At 40.3% G+C, this 16,275-nt stretch overlaps 1 protein-coding gene across 3 annotated transcripts in view; it reads right to left on the reverse strand.

Moving 5' to 3' along the window:
- Positions 1-5,575: 5,575 nt before the first annotated feature.
- Positions 5,576-16,275, reverse strand: part of ABHD5 (abhydrolase domain containing 5) — a 45,842-nt gene continuing 35,142 nt past the window's right edge. Inside the window, exons 4-7 of one of the 3 annotated variants that reach the window (XM_029243526.1) lie at positions 14,635-14,789; positions 11,821-11,932; positions 7,510-7,601; positions 5,576-6,919 (exon numbers count right to left, since the gene is read on the reverse strand). In XM_029243526.1, the coding sequence (XP_029099359.1) occupies positions 6,867-6,919; positions 7,510-7,601; positions 11,821-11,932; positions 14,635-14,789 (412 nt within the window). In that variant the 3' untranslated portion in view covers positions 5,576-6,866. Of the gene's footprint in view, positions 6,920-7,509; positions 7,697-10,344; positions 10,811-11,820; positions 11,933-14,634; positions 14,790-16,275 lie in introns of those variants that run through there. The other 2 variants (XM_029243525.1, XM_029243527.1) reach the window with 2 other exon arrangements.

Raw genomic sequence — 16,275 nt, forward strand, 5'->3', positions numbered from 1 at the left:
ATATTAGCACCACTTATTGAAGAGACTGTCTTTTCTCCATTGTATAGCCTTCCCTCCTTTGTCACAGATTAGTTGACCATAGGTGCATCGATTTATCTCTGGCCTTTCTATCCTGTTCCATTGATCTATGTTTCTGTTTTTGTGCCAGTACCATGTTGTCTTGATTACTGTAGCTTTGTAGTATAGTCTGAAGTCAGGGAGTCTGATTCCTCCAGCTCTGTTTTTTTCCCTCAAGATTGCTTTGGCTATTCGGGGTCTTTTGTGTCTCCAAACAAGTTTTAAGATTTTTTGTTCTAGTTCTGTACAAAATGCCATTGCTGATTTGATAGGGACTGCATTGAATCTGTAGATTGCTTTGGGTAGTATAGTCATTTTCACAATGTTGATTCCTTCAATCCAAGAACATGGTATATCTCTCCATCTGTTTGTGTCATCCTTGATTTCTTTCATCAGTGTCTTACAGTTTTCTAAGTACAGGTCTTTTACCCCCTTAGGTAGGTTTATTCTTAGGTACTTTATTCTTTTTGTTACAGTGGTGAATGGGATTGTTTCCTTAATTTCTCTTCCTGATCTTTTGTTGTTAGTGTATAGGAATGCCAGATATTTTTGTGCATTAATTTTGTATCCTGCAACTTTACCAAATTCATTGATTAGCTCTAGTAGTTTTCTGGTGGCATGTTTAGGATTCTCTATGTATAGTATCATGTCATCTGCAAACAGTGACAGTTTTACTTCTTTTCCAATTTGTATTCCTTTTATTTCTGTTTCTTCTCTGATTGCCGTGGCTAGGACTTCCAAAACGATGTTGAATAATACTGGTGAGCGTGGACATCCTTGTCTTGTTCCTGATCTTAGAGGAAATGGTTTCAGTTTTTCACCATTGAGAATGATGTTTGCTGAGGTCTGTTGTATATGGCCTTTATTATGTTGAGGTAGGTTCCTCTATGCCCACTTTCTGGAGAGTTTTTATCATAAATGGGTGTTGAATTTTGTCAAAAGCTTTTTCTGCATCTATTGAGGTGATCATATGGTTTTTATTCTTCAATTTGTTAGTATAGTGTATCACATTGATTGATTTGGGTATATTGAAGAATCCTTGCATCCCTGGGATAAATCCCACTTGATCATGGTGCATGATCCTTTTAATGTGTTGTTGGAGTTGTTGGATTCTGTTTGCTAGCATTTTATTGAGGATTTTTGCATCTATGTTCATCAGTGTTATTGGCCTGTCGTTTTCTTTTTTTGTGACATCTTTGTCTGGCTTTGGTATCACGGTGATGATGGCCTCCGTAGAATGAGTTTGGGAGTGTTCCTTCCTCTGCAATGTTTTGGAAGAGTTTGAGAAGGATGGGTGTTAGCTCTTCTCTAAATGTTTGACAGAATTCATCTGTGAAGCCGTCTGGTCCTGTACTTTTGTTTGTTAGAAGATTTTTAATCATGGTTTCAATTTCATTACTTGTGACTGGTCTGTTCATATTTTCTATTTCTTCCTGGTTCAGTCTTGGAAGGTTATACCTTTCTAAGAACTTGTCTGCTTCTTCCAGGTTGTTCATTTTATTGGCATAGAGTTGCTTGTAGTAGTCCCTTATGATGCTTCGTATATCTGCGGTGTCTGTTGTAACTTCTCCTTTTCCATTTCTAATTTTATTGATTTGAGTCCTCTCCCTCTTTTTCTTGATGAGTTTGGCTAAAGGTTTATCAATTTTGTTTATCTTCTCAAAGAACCATCTTCTAGTTTTATTGATTTTTGCTATTGTTTTGTTTCTATTTCATTTATTTCTGCTCTGATCTTTATGATTTTTTTCTACGTACTTTGGGATTTGTTTGTTCTTTCGCTAGTTCCTTTAGGTGTAAGGTTAGACTGAGATTTTTCTTGTTTCTTGAGGTAGGACTATACTGCTACAAACTTCCCTTTAGAACTGCTTTTGCTGCATCCCACAGGTTTTGGATCATCATATTTTTGTTGTAATTTGTCTCTAGGTATTTTTTGATTTCCTCTTTGACTTCTTCAGTGATCTCTTGGTTATTTAGTAACGCATTGTTACTAAATAGGGTGATTTCCTAATCCTATCAATTCTCTGGCATTTAGTTATGATTCTTAAGTGAAAAACGTTCTCTTATCAGGTTAACCTGGTACACAAAGAAATCAGGATAAATACTTCATTTTTCCAGTTAATTTTCAAAATAGTATGTTGGTGCCCTAATAATCTCCAAAGGTGACTAATACATTTTTTTAAAACTATCATTATGACCTCATAGATTTTTATATATTTCATGTCAATTGTTATTCTTTTTGATGCTCAAAATGTTCCATCTTTGGCCAATGGAAGCCCCTTCTAGTTGACTCCTGGGTCCTTTTGACATGACCTTACTCTGATTGCTTTCTTGCTTTCAGACACAAGATGGTCTAGCCTCATCTTGTCCCTTCCCTGCCCCCTCTAATGGGACAGTCTTGGTGCTAGGGTATGCCTTGCCACTGACTTCTGATTGCTTCTAGGCCTTTTCAGTGGATAAAGCTATGCAACATGTATTTTTTAGGAAAAATAAATCACTGTATTTTGCTGGTACTTCCAATTGAAATATACAATTACAGGGTTTTTACTTAATTTTATTCTTGTATCTCTTCTTTCTTGTACTAAAAATCTTGGCTCTTACTTCCTTTGACTTAATATTTGCGTTATCATATGTAAATACATAAGAGTTTCAAAAGGACAACACCAATATCATTGCTAAAAATAAAAATACTAAATGCAGTTTAAGTTTTCATTGTAGTTCACAGGATATATTCCACTAGGAAAGTGCAGACAAATGCTGGGCTTTAAAGTCGCTTGAAGTAATTGTTCTGTGAGTGGTTACACCGCCAATTTGATGGATAGTTAAGTTTTAGTTTTAAGAGTTGATTTTTTAATTATAGAAAACACTGACAGGGTCCCAAAGTAAAAAGTATAAAAGAAGATACAGATCTAGGTGCCATCTCTGGCCAGCTCCCTACCACCACCCCTAAGGGAACTGATTTATTAGTTATTGATGTAATTAATCCTTCCATTTTTCTTTTTTTTTTTTAACATAAGTAAATGCATGCTTGTTTTTTCATTTGTCTCCTCCTTTCTTACACAATCAGGTAGCACAACAAACCTGCTCTTCACTTTCACTTCCTATACTCTGAAGAGGGCTCCAGGACAGCATTTTTTTGGAAGGGTTGAGGGGGAAGGGGCAGGAGTTCAAGATTGTTTTTATTTTCAGAGCCTCCAACAGTTGGTTAGCAATGCCAGCTAATCTGGTACAATCCGAAGGCCATCCCACCTCCCTTTTCAGGCGTTCAACTGGCAGAATCCTCACAAATAAGATTAGAGACCAACTGAGATGTGTCTCCATGTGTGTGTGGTTCTGCAGCCTTCACCCTCTTCCCTCCTGGAGATGCTCCCTCATTTTTTTTTTAACAGCTGTGCAGTATTCCACTGTATGTATGTGCCAGGCTTCTTCCATCAATCCCCTCTAGATGGAGATGTGGGTGGCTTCCACTCTCTGGCTGCTATAAATAGCACTGTAGTGAAGATCTTTGTGCATACACCATCACATATTTTTACCGGTACACCTCAGATAGATTTTTAGAAGGGAGCCTGTTGGTTGAGGGATAAACTCATATTTAATTTTGATAGTTATTAACAAATTCCATCCACAGGAATCTGTATACTTTCTGGAGTGCTTGTTTCCCCACTGTCTCACTAACAGAGTGCACTGTGTAACTTGGACTTTTCACAATCCAACAGGCAAGAAATGGTATCTCAGTAGTTTTAATTTGCATTTCTCTTTATTATGTGTATCCTCATAGGTTTAAGAGCTATTTATTTGCAATTTATTTTCTATGAACTGTCCATATCTTATTTATTTATTTGGTTGTACTGGGTCTTAGTTGCGACAGGTGGGCTCCCTTGTTGCGGCTTGCTGGCTACTTAATTGTGGCATGTGAACTCTCAGTTGCAGCATGCACGTGGGATCTAGTTCCCTGACCAGGGATCGAACCCGGGCCCCCTGCATTGGGAGCGTGGAGTCTTACCCACTGCGTCAGCAGGGAAGTCCCTGTCTGTATCTTTTTGCCCGTTCTTTCTGGTTCTTTTCAAAGTTTAGAAATTCTTCACATATTAGGGCTATACTATATTAGCCCTTTGTGATAAATGTTGCAAATATTTTTGCCAGTTTATTATTTACTTTTTAACTTTGCTTTTTTTGGCTATCCAAATCTCTTTCTTTCAGTTAGATATAAACTCCTCCTTTTATTGCTTCTGCATATTCAGTCATAGGAATGTTTTCCCCACTCTCAGATCATAAAGGAATTCACCTATGTCTTCTTCCAGTTATTTACAAGGTTTCATTTTTACAGTTGGGTCTCTAATCCATTTGGATTTTATCCTTCTGTACAGTGTGAGAAATGGATTCAATTTTACTGTCTTCCAGGTGTTTAACTACATTTGCCTCCACACCGTTTTTTAAGTCTTTTTCTCCACCAGTAAGATGATTCCTTTATCATATACTAAATTCCTGGACTTTTTCTCAATTTTTTTATAGTATGTTATAGTATCTAGTAGTGTTATCCCTCCTTCCTTTATTTTCTGTAAAATAAAGTACATTCTACATAATGTACTGTTGTGGCCTCTCCCCTTGCGGAGCACAGGCTACGGACGCGCAGGCTCAGCAGCCATGGCTCACGGGCCCAGCCACTCCGTGGCATGTGGGATCTTCCTGGACCGGGGCATGAACCCGTGTCCCCTGCATCGGCAGGCGGACCCTCAACCACTGCGCCACCAGGGAAGCCCATATTTTTTTTTTTTAAAGAAAACATTTAGGACCCACTCTATTTTCAGGAATTCAAGGATTGGGACTTTCTGTGTTAGCTCAATCTTCACAAAATTACATATACAATAGCCCAAGGTAAAATTCACCTTTTAAAAAGAATTATGGCAATATTTTTCAAAGAAACCAAAATTAGTTGTTAGGAAAATAAGTTCCACTTGACACCTGGGTACATCTTTTCCCTGAATCACTTGGCACATCTATGGCTAGAAGCCCCATCTACTAAGTGAACCTAGTAACTTCCCTCTAAGGTCTGAGACCACGTTTCCTGTGCAGAAGCCCTCCTGTACGACTAAAAACTGTCATTCACCCAGCAAAGGAAAATTAAGAGAGACTGGAGAGTGTGTCAAATAAAAACACCAAAAATGACCCAAATTATCTGCACCACTTATAGGTTTGAATCTGGCCATCCAAGATACAAACTAAAAAAGTAAAGACTACTTTTATTCTCAAGGTAGAGAAATCTGACTTGGCTCTCCTGTTACCTTCTGGACTAACCTAGTCCATCCCACAGCTGAGACAAATTGCTCACTGGGAAGCTACTTGTCATGCTTCAGTGAAATGTGCCTATTTTGGGGGCAGGGGAGATATTGTTGAAAACAGAACATTCGTCTTCCTCACAGTTAATCAATGGTGATACAACCTTACATTTCCTAACAACTAAAGATTTCCTAATTAATCATTTTTTAAATGCAACAATCAAAACTATGAAGTCATTATTTGCTCTAGTTCACTGTTTTTATTTACATAACCACCTTTCTCCTAGACAAGCAACATTAAGCAAAACATAAGGCAAAGATGACTTGCTGGTGACCATCCTATTCAACTTTCTTTTGTGGAGGGTCTTCTCAGTAGTAGCCAGTTACCACATGGAGCTTTTTCACAGTTTCAGAGAAACTTTCCTTGTATTAAAAACAGCAAGAAAGTGCTACACTTTATGGTAGCTACTGTCAAATAGTTCAATCAACCTTACAGCATTTTTGTAATAAAGTATGTAAGTTATTTAATCAACACAAAACTCTTAAAAAAACAAAAGAAAAAACCCCCCAAGTACTAGCTAACTTCTGGTGCCATGAGATATAATAGCACCACCGATTTTTATATTTTAGTGGTAAAAATGTAATCCAGTTTTAGCATCCATCTACAAGAATTAGATGAAAATATATGATTTGGCTTACTGGAAGGTAACAGTCTTAATGACCCCTCAGTGAGGAAATCTGTTCCTTCTGCTGCATGCAGGCTCAAAGAAAAGAATAACAGTATTAATGGGGGAAAATAGGATAGACTTTTAGTTAAGGCTTTTCCGTACTTGAAATACTTAAGGATGGATCACATTTAAAACAGTGAACATGGCTTTGCAGCCTTAAATAGAGAACAAAGGAAAATCAGAAAAATCAATGCTAGAAATCAACTCCCATCTTTTTAACCAAAACCCTGTCTCAACACTCCATTTCAAAAATGAAGTGAAGCATTCTAAGAAAGTGACAAATTTTTACATAAAAACACACCGAATTTTGTTTAACTCTATCAGTTATTAGACATGGTATATATAAGCAAGGAAAATAAGGTGCACCTTTATATTATATAAAATAATGAACCCAGAAATCACTTTTTAAAATTGGCAGTACAGACTGCAATATAAAAAATACTTGATATAGCAAAGTTAGATAGAAATAAAAATTTCAGTTGAAAAATTACAATATTTCAGTACAGCAGAGGGACAAATAACCTTTTATTAAAGCTACCAGATTTGGAGACTCTTGTACATGTTGATTTTGGAGAAAGGAAAGTCATTCTTCTAGAAGGCACTACCTGGTTTAAATGTGCTAGCAGCTTCATAAAGAAAACATGGGGAAAGTACAGTCAAGAAGACTGCCTGGTTCTCATGTGAGATTCCTTACTCTCTGCATCGCAGACTGCAAATTATTGCTGAGGAACTGTATTACCCATGTGCATTTCCACGTCATCTGCAGTGTGCTCAGTCCACAGTGTCACAGATCTCCTTCACTTTCTGGTTAAAGTCTTCTGGTTGATCTGCATACACATAATGCCCTGCTCCGAGAATGGCCTAGGAAAGGAAAAGCAGTCAGGTGGTCAGTGAGTAAAAGCATTTAATAAAACACAATGACACACACAAAGACACTTAGCAATGAAAGTGAGAACAGCTATATATAAAACATAAAAGAAAAAGCAATACTGATCTGTAGAAACTATTATATACTTCATTAAATAAAGGATCTGAGAATAAAGAGAAAATCCAGTGAACCTTACTAAAATTTTCATATGCAAAAATAACATTCTAAATTGACCTCTAACAATAGGGCCAACAGAAACACTGAACAAAGTAACCATGTGCTGCCTCGGGAGGTGGCCGCAGTGCTATTGGACCCGTCTGTCCCTCTTTCAGTCTCTCCCACTGCGGAGATGCTGTGGCTCTAGGACAGACAAGGGCCTAAGAATGGGGATTCGCTGTCTGGACATGAAGATTTGTATGGGTCAAACCCTGCCCCCGTCACAAGTGACAGCAGGTCTCTGACCAAAGCTGCAGGTAGAGCTTAGATGTGAAAGCACAGGGATGACCTGAAATCTCACTGAAAGCAAAGATAATAGAACAGACTTCGCCTACAACTATAAGCCAAAAATAAACCACACACTTACTATAGTCTTCACATATGAATGTGGTCGTAATGACTGGATGCTGGTGCCAGAATTGCCATCTATGCAGGATCGGGCGCCATAGATCACCGAAACTGGAATGTCAGGGTGCATTTTACCAATTCGCTGCAGCATTGGTCTTTTTGCCCATCCATAAGGGACAGTCATATTTCTGAACGCAGTCTCACCACTGCGTTCAGAGGGAGAAAGGGAGAAAATCATATGTATGATTCTGGGGGATACGTATGTATCACACTCCCACCTCTACCAAAACAGACTCATATTTAGCTTCTCCTCCTTTTAAGAAAAACCGCAGCTTACATAGAAAATAATTTACTAGGAAATGTAAGGAACAAACCCCACAGAAGTTATATGCTTTTGTTAGATAAACAAGGATGCTTTAAACTCTAAAAAAACTCAAAAAAATGATCATCTTCCGAATCAAAACATGCAACCCTAAGTCCCTATCATAAAACCATCAAATTTCCTGTGGGGATAGCTGAAATATGTTTTTTCACTCTAACTTATTTACAAGGCAGCTTTTCCACATGTTCATCGCACCAGCATTTTACCTACAATGGCAAAACCAATACCAAGATAAGAACACATTCAGCTTAAGTATTCTTTGTGTATTGTTTATATTTAAAATTTTCTGCCTGTTATGATGTTTGTCATCTTTAAAAACCTTTCCATGCAAACTAACCAATCCAGAGCTGCACCTCTTCTGTCTGGCTTGCACATCCCCGGAGGCAATGTTCCTCTGCCTTAATCAGCCCAGGGCCAGGTGCCAGACAACTAGAAACCACCCCTATATCTTAGTGCCCACTGAAATTATTCAACTAGCAAATCCTACACTGCCTGCCCTGCGCTGCCTTGCCTCTCCTGCAGAACCCAGTAAAGGCTCCTGCCTGGACTCTCCCTCACTCCTGTCTTCTGCCACCTGACCAAAATCTGGTGCGTCCCCCCGACCCTTCAAAGCATTCAGTGACCCCCTCTCTAGGACCTGTGAGTATACTAAACTTTGTTTTCTTGAGCCTGTCCTATGTCTTCTCTCATGGCCACAGCTGACTGACCGTCACATAAAATACAGAACGTTTGGCAAACTCCTAGGACAGATCCATTCTGCCATCATTTCTCTTCTTTCCTTGTACTAGGTGTGCTTCTGAACGGCCGTTTATGAATTCAAGTTCCACCACAAGAAAGGCAACAAACTAGGATTACACAGGCACACGTAATCATGAAATGTGAGTAGGTGAAGAACAAACCACTAAGACCATGCAGGAAAACAGATGATGTCCCTGGAACAGGCCACTAAAAATTGTTGAAACAAGTCAATGAAGTGTGTAGACCTAAACCATCAGACCCAACTGCCTGGTGAGTTACAAAACATCAAACCCTTGGGGGACCCCCAAACCTCTCCAGCCTCCCTCACCTTTGGCAGAGAACCTCTAACCTACTTTATTAAAAAGACTGAGGCTACAGCTATACCTCAAGTGCTCTCAAGGCCTCAATTTTTTTAATAAAGTAGGTGTACATATTCTCTGACAGAAGTGAGAGAGGAACAACAACAAAAAAAAAGTGAAGGAGGCTGTCTCTGCATCTCACCTCTCAGCCTTTCACCCAAGTTTCAGTCTTAGAAAGGATGAGGTACCACTTTTATATTTTAAAGTATGGTCTATGGCTAGAATCATCTGAAGCATTTGTTAAAGATGCAGCCCAGAACTGCTGAATTAGAGTCTTAGAGACAGAGTTCAGGTACCACTTTCTTTTTTTTTTTTTAATATTCAATGGTCTTCACTGCAATTATTATTTTTTTTACATCTTTATTGGAGTATAATTGCTTTACAATGTTGTGTTAATTTCTGCTGTACAACAAAGTGAATCAGCTATATGCGTACATATATCCCCATATCCCCTCCTTCTTGTGTCTCCCTCCCACCCTCCCTATCCCACCTCTCTTAGGTGGTCACAAAGCACCGAGCTGATCTCCCTGTGCTATGCAGCTGCTTCCCACCAGCTATCTATTTTACACTGGGTAGTGTATATAAATCAACGCTACTCTCTCACTTCGTCCCAGCTTACCCCTCCCCCTCCCCGTGTCCTCAAGTCCATTCTCTATATCTTTGTCTTTATTCCTGTCCTGCCCCTAGGTTCATCAGAACCATTTTTTTTCGATTCCATATATATGTGTTAGCATATAGTATTTGTTTTTCTCTTTCTGACTTACTTCACTCTGTATGACAGACTCTAGGTCCATCCACCTCACTACAAATAACTCAATTTCGTTTCTTTTTATGGCTGAGTAATATTCCACTGTATATATGTGCCACATCTTCTTTATACATTCATCTGTCGATGGATACTTAGGTTGCTTCCATGTCTTGGCTATTATAAATAGTGCTGCAGTGAACATTGTGGTACATGTCTCTTTTTGAATTATGGTTTTCTCAGGGTATATGTCCAGTAGTGAGATTGCTGGGTCATATGGTAGTTCTATTTTTGGTTTTTTAAGGAAACTCCATACTGTTCTCCAAAGTGGCTGTATCCATTTACATTCCCACCAACAGTGCAAGAGTGTTCCCTTTTCTCCACACCCTCTCCAGCATTTATTGTTGGTAGATTTTTTGATGATGGCCATTCTGACTGGTGTGAGATGATATCTCACTGTAGTTTTGATTTGCATTTCTCTAATGATTAGTGATGTTGAGCATCCTTTCATGTGTTTGTGGGCAACCTGTATATCTTCTTTGGAGAAATGTCTGTTTAGGTCTTCTGCCCAGTTTTGGATTGGGTTGTTTGTTTTTTTAATATTGAGCTACATGAGCTTTTTCTATATTTTGGAGATTAATCCTTTGTCCATTGATTCGTTCGCAAATATTTTCTCCCATTCTGAGGGTTGCCTTTTCGTCTTGTTTATGGCTTCCTTTGCTGAGGCACCACATTCTTGACAAACTCCTCTAATAATTCTGGTACAGAACCCAGCACAAGAACTGGAGCTCTCATCATCATACTCCATTCTTGATCCTCTCCCTAATGACTGTAGGCTCTGTCTTCCAGGATCCTTCCAGCTCGTCAAGACTTTCAGGCTCTGTTTTCCCTACCGGTGCCTTGTACACAACATCCACAAGTAATTTAAAAAAAAAAGAAAAAGAAATACCTTTGCTTGGCCCTCTTGCTCCCTCTACTATGCTCTCTCTCACAATCACTGTCAAAATTCACGCAGACTCCCCTTCCCCTCGACCCTCACTTACTCCTCACCGCTGCAGCAGTGTTTCTCATGCTGACACACAGACTTGAAGAAGTGCTGAGTAAAAGAAGGGTGCAATCAGCAAATGAACTTGAAAATGCTGCCTAGTATCTCCCACGCACCTGGGAGATTCAAAACCCTTCAGCTTGGGCTTTCCTGGTGGCACAGTGGTTAAGAATCCGCCTGCCAATGCAGGGGACATGGGTTTAGCCCTGGTCCGGGAAGATCCCACATGCCGCGCAGCAACTAAGCCCGTGTGCCACAACTACTGAACCTGCGCTCTAGAGCCCACAAGCTACAGCTACTGAAGCCCGTGAGCCTAGAGCCCGTGCTCCACAACAAGAGAGGCTGCCGCAATGAGAGGCCCACGCACCACAACGAGGAGTAGCCCCCGCTTGCAACTAGAGAAAGCCCGCATGCAGCAATGAAGACCCAACACAACTGAAAATAAAAAACAAACAAACAACAACAACAAAAAACCTTTGGCTTAAAAAACGGTTCTAAGAAGATCCATGGTACAGAAAACCATTCTTGTTTAACCCAGAACTCCTTTTTTGTAGAACATTCACACTCATTTGGGAATGCTGCTTTATTTGAAATTCTTCTTTCTCTCTCAACTCTGACCACCTTAACAAGATGCCCAAGACCAAGACTTCCCTCAACTATCCACAGGCACCTTAGGGGAAGAAAGTATGTCTGGCTTTTGTTTTTGTTTTTCAGTACGCGGGCCTCTCACTGTTGTGGCCTCTCCCGTTGCGGAGCACAGGCTCCGGACACGCAGGCTCCGTGGCATGTGGGATCTTCCCCGACCGGGGCACGAACCCGTGTTCCCTGCATCGGCAGGCAGATTCTCAACCACTGTGCCCTGTCTGGCTTTTTAATCTCTCATCAGAATCCAGTACAATGTTTTACATAGTAGGTGCTCCATGAATAGATGAGTAAATTAAGAAGTGTTGTCCTTTTAAATTTAGTCATTTACATACTGATAAAAATCTCCTGTACTATTCATATATTTTCAAAAAACAGAAGTCTAAAACACGAACACAGTAAGTTTAGATAAACCTTACCTCGGAGTCTGGACATTACAGTGGTAAATGTATTCTGTCACAGTATCATCTGCGAACACTGACGAATACTTCCGTTTGAAATCAGGCCTTAAACGCTGTACGAGACTTAAACCTATTTAACAGAAAACAAACATTTTAAATTATATGTATGTTTTAAATTATAATTTAATTTATATACAGATATAGAAGAGTTTAGTGTTTGCTTCTATAATGAGCACTACATGCTACATTACACATGTATTCAAATATGTATTTTAAGTGGAAAAAAGCACAGATCCTAGAAACTGCTCTCCTCAAGTTCCCTAAGGAAAGATTAAAATAAGAATAAAAGTCTGTCATATGTTGACTTACTAATATGCTTTAGGAGCTCAAAAACAGTTGCCTAAGACTTGTTTTTATAGGAAAATAAAATGTATTAGACAAGGGAGGTGAATAGGACAGCTCATACATAAAATTAACTTAATTTGTATTTCTTCCACAATTACAACACATTAGCATCTATATGAAGTGAATTGGTATATAAATATTTCTTGGGAAAATTAATTCAGAGTTTCTGCTTGGGACACTAGCAGAACTCCCTGCTAAGTCCATCCACAGTGGCTCTCACGGTCCCACCCCTGAGGTGAGAGGCAGGGTCAAGGCCCCCAAAGCGAAGAGAATGAAGAGCAGGAACTTTTGTCTGGTTACTGCTTTCCCTCGGTTTCCCTCTCTGCTATCACGGCCCAATACTCTAGCAAGATCTTACTTCTTCACTGGCCCTGCCTTCCCACCTCTGAAGGAATTACACAGCTCCACCAAGAATTCTCATGATGCAGTGGACATTCTGCATCACCCTCACCACCATGTGCAAACAACAATGGGAGGCAGAGGACATGGCTTTAAAGGGCCCCTCCTAGGCTTCCTCCCTCCCCCATCATTATCTCCTAACTTCTTTTTATGCTTTACTTTTCCCATAATTGCTACCTATGTAACTGTGATCAAGCAAAATCCACTTACATGTCAGGACTATAAAGCTCTTAAGCAGCTCATCAAAGGAGGACCAGGCACCTAAGAAGGCGTGGCTCTATTGGGGGGGGGCGGTGAAAAGAGGCTACCTACACGAGTACTGAGGGCATGTAGTGTGGTCACCAATTCAGTCCCTGTGCCCTCTTCTCATTGCTGCAGTCCCGCTGCTCTCCCAAAGGGATGGCACTCAGGCAAGGGCGGGGGCAGGCCTGGACAGGGGGCAGCAGAATCTACAGTCACCTATGCAGCAGGTATTGCCTCACCCTCACCCACCCGCCACACCGCTATTCTTTTCTTGCTGAGAGAACCTGACTTTTGTGTATCATTCAGGCAGCAACGTTCCCAGGAAAGCAGGCCCTGGGAACAAATGATGATTGATCAGTCATAGAAATTGCTTCTTCTTTGCTAATGGAAGAACTAGGGGTGGGCAGAGACATAAGGAGAAGTCTGCTGGGGCTCCCAGGGAAGACGTCCTTCCCTGACAAAGAGCATCATGCTTTCCTTTCTTCTTGTTCAGAGAGCCTGTGAGATCACGCTTCCTGTCTTAGCAACCACTGAACAACTGTGAGGTAAAAGGTCAAGAGAATCACATACACAGACCCAAACCCTAACATCAAGGAGCTAGCTTTGGGAACAAATGCTAAAACCACCTGCTTCCAGACTGCTTGTTAAGGAAATAATAAAAGGCCTTCTGGTTTAAGCCGCTGAGGTCTTCAGTCCCTTTCAGCCAAAAGCCCTCTTAACTGACACAAGCTGTAAGAGGGGAAGGCAGAGGTCCAGACCATCACCATCTGTGACAACGAGGGAAGGAAATTCCCTTGGCTGTGAGGCTGAGACAGAAGAGCTGAGGGCCAAATAACTTAAATCAGAGACTAAACTCAAAATATGACCAGAAACACAAATCAGGAGTCCCCCAAATCTTTGTGAGAAAGGATGACTTTTATCTTCTTAACACTCTGACATTACAGGGCAAGAAAGGAATCTGAGTAATGATACCTGTTATCCCACGTTTATCGGTCAGGTCAGGCTTTGTGACCTGTCAGCTGGACATCACTAACTGGCCAAAGGCTCCTCAACAGGTCACTGGGGCTAGCAGATAAACTCCCATGCCTGGGGCTAGCAGGTAAACTTCCCCAAGACACTACTTGCTTGGCTTTTTTCAGAATGTTCAAGGTCACCTAACCTCATCCTTAGCATTTCCCACCTCTTCTGCTTGCTAATTATCTGTAATGTTTACAATATAAAGACCCTTTTTAAAAAAAATAAATTTATTTTATTTTTGGCTGCGTTGGGTCTTCACTGCTGCACATGGGCTTTTCTCTAGTTGCAGTGAGCAGGGGCTACTCTTCGTTGCGGTGTGCGGGCTTCTCACTGTGGTGGCTTCTCTTGTTGCGGAGCACGGGCTCTAGGCGCACAGGCTTCAGTAGTTGTGGCACGCAGGTCCAGCAGTTGTAGCTCATGGGCTCTGGGTCGCAGCCTCCGTAGCTGTGGAGCACAGGCTCAGTTGCTGTGGCATGTGGGATCTTTCTGGACCAGGGCTCGAACCTGTGTGCCCTGCATTGGCAGGCATATTCTTAACCACTGCGCCACCAGGGAAGCCCTGAAGACTCCTTTTTAAAGAGAGGAGCCTGGTTTCATTCACCTTTATGCATGGACTGGTACTTTTTAAAGGAGGAGGAGAAAAAGTAAGGTCCAGTTTTTTTGTTTGTTTTTAAGATTTTAACTAACAATGGTGATCAGCAAATACTCCTCTATTGCTATGTGTAAACATTTTGCTTTCCTAGGATACAGATACAAGCAAGCACTCACCAAAGGGTCCTGCAATCCTGAGGCTGGCTAAAGGGTTAAAGGGAGTCAATGCTGCTCCCAAGGCTCTGATCCAAATTGGAATTGGTCTCTCTTCATCAGCAAGGTGTGGTCGCTCAGGAAAACCCCAAGGCTCCACTAAAATGAGATGACTAACCCTGCATGGGAAAGAACAGACTTCAGATCATTTGGCAAATTCACCCTAGGACTATAAAGAAATTACACGATTTATAAAGTAAAAATAGAATGAACTTCCTTCGAAAACCTTGCATTAAAGAAAAAACTAATGACTGAACAGGTTACATCATGCTCTTATTATGCATAAATTGATGAGATTTGGTAGGATTTGAGAGTTGTTATGGTATAAAGAGGGCTTCATTTTTAATCTTTCTAAATGTGGAAAGTAACGGATGTGTGAAAGGGTATATGATAACTGTGGTTATTCTTGAGAAACAAGAAAAGACAGCATTTGTTGTTGTTTAAGCTACACTCTGGCAGATGATAAAGATCACTGACCATTCAGAAAAATCCAATGGTTCCACGCATCTCATGGTTGACACTGCAGAAATGACTGGAGATTAATATTACACTCATAAAATGGCTTCGGACACCAACAATAGTTATCTCCTATGAACCAAATCATTCTAAAAATTTATGAGGCATTAGCACTTTAGGTGGATTCAAAAGGACTTTGAATGAACGTTTGACAAACATGAAGATAATGTAACAATATGGGCTGAAATTATACCCTTAGTTTGGGATTTCAGTTTGGTGAACAGGAACACACTTACCCTGTACATAACATCATGATATACTGGCCATTAGATTCTGTCCCTAATCCTTTCCTAACTTTCTTCTTTACTTCAAAGAGACAGAAAAGCTTCATTCCAAACTCATATAAAAATTGTTTCATGTCACTAATAGTTTTAATTTTTCCATCTTAGGAAGCATCTTTCTGAGGAGGGAAAACCAGAACCATGTCCTTGTGATTGTATCACGGTATAACACATCATAAAGATCTTCAACAAAACATAAATGTCCTGACACAAAACGATATTCAACTGTAGCCAAAACAGTCAACAAATGGCAGCAAAAATCTCCCAAGGGTGAACCGACACTGATTCTGTGTCGGTCATAATCGAAATAGAAAGGTAAAAGAAACAGAACATGGGAACAGACAGCTATTATTTTCCCAATATAAGAAGTTTTAATATTTTTGTCAGTACAGATAAGGATGAGTTAGTAATGAATCCTTTGCTCTGACTGCATTTTCTCAAACAGAAAGCTTCAGAGCACAGACCTAGAGCATAGAGCTCCAAGGACCCTTGGAGAATACTCAGCCCAATCTTTCATCTCATCAGATGAGAAGAAAGCTGAGATGTACTATGTGACTCACTCCAGAACCTAAAGCTAGTCAATGCAGAACTAGGGCTACGATCCTTATTTCCCAACCCCAGTGTACTAACAGATGCCAACAAGCCATTGGGCAGAAGGCTCTCTTTCCTAAGAATAGGCCAAGCAACATAAGCTAAACAGATTAGTAAAGGTAGGGCTTAACTCTTATCAACTCTAGGCCAGTCCTAACACTATACTCTAAATCTCATAGCATCCAGAAGATCTGTAGAATGTAACTATGAATCTGTG

The sequence above is a fragment of the Monodon monoceros genome, unplaced genomic scaffold, assembly GCF_005190385.1.
Source record: "Monodon monoceros isolate NGI ecotype Baffin Bay Population unplaced genomic scaffold, NGI_Narwhal_1 Super_Scaffold_3, whole genome shotgun sequence".
NCBI classification, from domain to species: Eukaryota; Metazoa; Chordata; class Mammalia; order Artiodactyla; family Monodontidae; genus Monodon; species Monodon monoceros.